The sequence below is a fragment of the Psammomys obesus genome, unplaced genomic scaffold, assembly GCF_907164565.1.
Source record: "Psammomys obesus unplaced genomic scaffold, mPsaObe1.curated_primary_1811, whole genome shotgun sequence".
Lineage (NCBI taxonomy): Eukaryota > Metazoa > Chordata > Mammalia > Rodentia > Muridae > Psammomys > Psammomys obesus.
The window spans coordinates 1,826,030-1,830,692 of NW_026590503.1; the positions used below are offsets into that span (position 1 = coordinate 1,826,030).

At 47.1% G+C, this 4,663-nt stretch overlaps 1 protein-coding gene across 1 annotated transcript in view; it reads left to right on the forward strand.

Moving 5' to 3' along the window:
• Dnah11 (dynein axonemal heavy chain 11) overlaps window positions 1-4,663 on the forward strand; it is a 260,465-nt gene that overhangs the window by 126,463 nt on the left and 129,339 nt on the right. The window contains exon 46 of the mRNA XM_055607564.1: window positions 3,152-3,356. Coding sequence (XP_055463539.1) covers window positions 3,152-3,356 — 205 coding nt within the window. The remainder of the gene's footprint in view (window positions 1-3,151; window positions 3,357-4,663) is intronic.

Below are 4,663 nucleotides of genomic sequence, written 5' to 3' on the forward strand. Positions count from 1 at the left end.
GTGTGTGTGCTGCCTGGATTTTATGTGTGTGCTACTGACCCAAACCCAGGCCTTTGCACCTAAGTAGCCCACACTCTGCCAGCTGAGCCTCTCCCTAGCTGCAGTTACCTGACTTATATGTTTATACTAACCTGGCCCCTAGGCCCCATTTTATATATGGAAAAACAGAAAAACAAAGACAGGAAATACTCCCACAGTGATATTGCGTACAGAATGGCCAATGGTTATAATTTGATGGGATTGAAGGCATTTCCTGAGTGTTAGTGTGTTAACCTTTTAAACTGGGAGAGCTGGTCCCACTGACACAAGCACAGCGGCCGTCCTTCTGACTCCCAGGTCCACTCTCTGAGCAGCTGTTTGTGTCGAGAGCTTGAGCTGAGTGTAGGCCCCGTGAGTGGATCGGAATCCGAGAAGCTGCACTCACTGGCCCGCTGAGACACTCAAGTGGCCTGAGCTCTCTGAGAAGGAACAGCAGCGGAGATGTCTCCAGGTTGGCTGTGGAGACCGGGTTGTACTGCAGATGTGCTGGGGGAGGCCATGCAGCTCTGTAAGTGTTCATTCCTGGCATGCCTATGTGAAGAAAAGAGCTGACAATCAAGGACAAGTATGGTGATGGCAACTATGGTCGAGAAAGGAAAACATGGTCTTGTCTGTTTAGAAATCTAGTGCTGTTTAATGGCACAGAACAGTCTGGCCTTCAGAAGTGCAGGGTGTCGCTGTGTTTCAAAGGAAGCTGCAGAATAAATGGTTATATCAAGACCATGATTTGCATTTCCCTGATAACTAAGGGTGTTGAGCATTTCTTTAAGTGTTTCTCTACCACTCTATATTTCTCTGTTGAGAATTCTCTGTTTAGTTCTGTACCCCATTTTTTAATTGGATTACTTGATTTGTTGGTGTTTAACTTGAGTTTTCTATGTATTCTAGATATTAGCCCTCTGTCAGATATAGGGTTGGTGAAGATCCTTTCCCAGTCTGTAGGCTGTCGTTTTGTTCTGATGACAGAGTCCTTTGCTTTACAGAAGCTTTTCAGTTTCATGAGGTCCCATTTATTGATTATTGCTCTTAGAGCCTGTGCTGTTGGTGTTCTGTTCAAGAAGTTGTCTCCTGTGCCAATGAGTTCAAGGATCTTCCCCACATTTTTTTCTAACAGGTTTAGTGTCTGGTTTATGTTGAGGTCTTTGATCCACTTGGACTTTAGTTTTGTGCAGGGTGATAAGTGGATATTAGCCATATAATATAGAATAAACAAACTAAAATCTACAGACCTAAAGAAGCTAAACAACAAGGAGGACTCTAGGAAAGAAGCTTAAATCTCATTCAGAAGGGAAAACAGGAGAGACATCAGAAGCAGTAGAAGAGAGAGAACCGGATAGGAGCCTACCACAGGTGTCCTCTAAAAGACTCCATCCAGCAGGGATTGAAGCAGATGCAGAGACTCACAGCCAAACTTTGGACAGAGCACAGGGAGTCTTATGGAAGAAGGGAGAGATAGAAGGACTAGGAGGGGACAGGAGCCATACATGGAGACCAACAAAGCCAAAAAAGCTGGGCCCATAAGGGTCTGCAGAGACTGATGATCAACCAAAGACCATGCTGGGAGAGGACCTAGACCCCCTGCTCAGATGAAGCCCATGGACAGCTCAGTCTCCATATGAGTTCCCTAGTAAGGGGAGAACAGTCTCTGACATAAACTCTGTTGCCTGCTCCTTGATCACATCTCCCTGGTGGGGCAACCTAGCCAGCCCACAGAGGAAGAGGATAAGGCAGCCCTGATGGGACCTGACAGGCTAGGGTCAGACAGTAGCGGAGGAGGACTTCCCCTGTCAGTGGACTAGGGGAGGGGCATGGGGAGGAGAGGGAGGGAGGGACCAGGAGGAGTTAAGGGAGGGCCTACAACTGGGGTACAAAGTGAACACAGTGTAAATAATAATAATAATAATAATAATAAGAAGAAGAAGAAGAAGAAGAAGAAGAAGAAGACAAACTTTTGAAATAGAAAAGACCCTGACCTGAAATGATCCACAGAATCCTCTATCTTGATCAGTATGTACTAGCCAAGTAAAGACAAATTGTATCCATTATGATTACTGTATCCATTTTTTTAAACTTTTTATTTTTTTATTAATTACACTTTATTCATTGTGTATCCCTCCATAAGCCCCTCCCTCCTCCCCTCCCAGTCCCACCCTCCCCCCTTTCTGCATGCATGCCCCTCCCCAAGTTCATTTTTAATGTCAAAATCAACCCTGTAAGTGGGAGTTTGTGTGTGTGTTATTCTATGTGTTTTAAGTTTGACCACCAAGAAATGCATCAAAATAGCAGCTATTTGCAGAATTCAGTCTCCATATCTATCTTTTGTGTGAATATTTTATTTTTCTATATTTCCCTCAGCCTGTTATCTCTCTCTCTCTCTCTCTCTCTCTCTCTCTCTCTCTCTCTCTCGTGTGTGTGTGTGTGTGTGTGACATGCACATGTCTTGGAGAGGAGTCACTCCGTGGAGGTCAAGGGGAGACCTTATGGAATCAGTTCTCTCTTTCTGCCTTTGACCTCTGAAGACTGAGCTCTGGTTGCCAGGCTGGCACGGTGCCTTTCCCTGCTGAGCCATTTGACCAGCACCCCTGAGCCTAATTTTCACTCATTTGATTTTATTCTTGTAGGTCACTTCAAGTTTCTGTGGAACGTTATGGTACATGAATAAAGAAATATTAGCAAACTCCCAGCTTTCCAAGTGTAAGAACGAAGGTGCAGTTTCTCACAGGGCAGGGTGCGGCAGGTGGCAGGTGCCCTTGCTCTGGGACCACTCCCCAGCTCCCCTAAGGGCTGTCTCCTTGCACTGAGCCCTTCAAGTGGACCTTGCCGTGTCACCGAGATACTGCTTTGCTGCGGTGTGCAGCTTCACTTCTTGTCTCATCAGCTTCTGAGGAGGGTGTGCTCTGCCAGGCCTGTCTGCCGTATCTCTCCTAAGATGGCTGCAGGAGGGACGGGGCTGGGAAAGGACCTTACGGCCTCCGAGCTGCCTCCCCCCCAGAAGCCGTGATGGCGGCACCATCATTCAGCCCTTTCTTCTGGACACGACCTTGTTAGAGAGGTCTGTGGGTCAGCCCTGAGTCTCAGCAACGCCTCCTCCTTCCTCTGGCTTTTCTCCTAGACCGTTCTGGTACCCACACCGGAGACAACTCGCCTCAGGTATTTTACTGAGCTGCTGCTTGAGAAAGGCAAACCGCTACTGCTGGTTGGAAACGCGGGAGTGGGGAAAACAGTCTTCGTGAGCCACACCCTGGCGAGTCTCTCTGAGGACTACCTGGTGTCCCGAGTGCCTTTCAACTATCACACCACAGCGGCGTCCCTGCAGAGTGAGTGTGTCTCTTCTGTCCAGACAGAGGGCCTTGCGGTGGCCTCCACGCCTGCCTAGCCTCGGGCAGCCTGTGTAAACACACTTTAATGTTGCTAAGTTTGTTTTGTTGTCACACAAAGTGTCACCACATACCCCAGACTTCCCAGAACCTGTGCCTCTCCTGCCTCAGCCTCCTGAGTGCCGGGATGACAGGCATAGGCTCCTTGCCTGGCTAAGTCAAAACCTTTAATTTCACTCACAGCCTTGTTGGGGTTATTACTTTGTAGGCCAGGAGAAAAGATTATATTCACAGTGATAGTTATGTCACCTCTAAACTGTTTAATTCCCTGTAATCACATCATGGAAGGGAGGAAAGAAGGGTGTTTAAGAAGGGTATCAGGAGCAGTCCTGTTAGGCCCCAGAGAAGGACTTTGCAGCCAGCCCTGAAGATACCTGATAAAACAGGGTCAAATGAAAGGGGAGGAGGTCCCCCCTATCAGTGGACTTGGAAAGGGGCAGGGAGGAGACCAGGGAGGGAGTGTGGGGTTGGGGAGGGAATGAGGGAGCGGGATACAGCTGGGACACAGAGTTAACAAAATGTAACTAAAAAGAAAAATAAAATTAAAAAAAAAAAAAAAAAGAAAGAGAAGGGTATCTAGTCGTTCAAGGAAGGAATCAACTCGGGAGGCTCTCAATGATGCATCTTTGAGTCATTAACTTAACTGTTTCCATTGCATTTAGTGTGTGTGTGATGTGAGAGAGAGTGTGAGTGAGTGTGTGTTACACATATAGAAGAAAACTTCCTGGAGTCAGTTGTCTGTTGCACCCAGTTTATCAGGCCTGGCAGTAAGCACCCTTGACCCTGAGCCATCTTAGTGGTGGCTTTGTCAGTATATCACACACACACACAAACACACACACACACACACACACACACACACACACACAGAGTTCATCAGGCTTGGCAGTAAGCACCCTTAACCGCTGAGACATCTTAGTGGCTTTGTCAATATCACACACACACACACACACACACACACACACACACACACACACGACTTTTCTTTGTATGAGGTATTTGTAGTCTGAAGAGTCAACCCTGTGTCTGAGAAACATAGTACTCAAGATCTTATCCATGCCTGACTCAGTCACAGACACAGGAAAACATAGACAGAGCACAGACACAGGATAAACAGAGGCACAGACAGAGCCACAGACACAGGAAAAACATAGACAAATAGACACAGACAGAGTCACAGACAGACAGAGCCACAGACACAGGAAAAACATAGACACAGAGTCACACACACAGGAAAAACATAGACA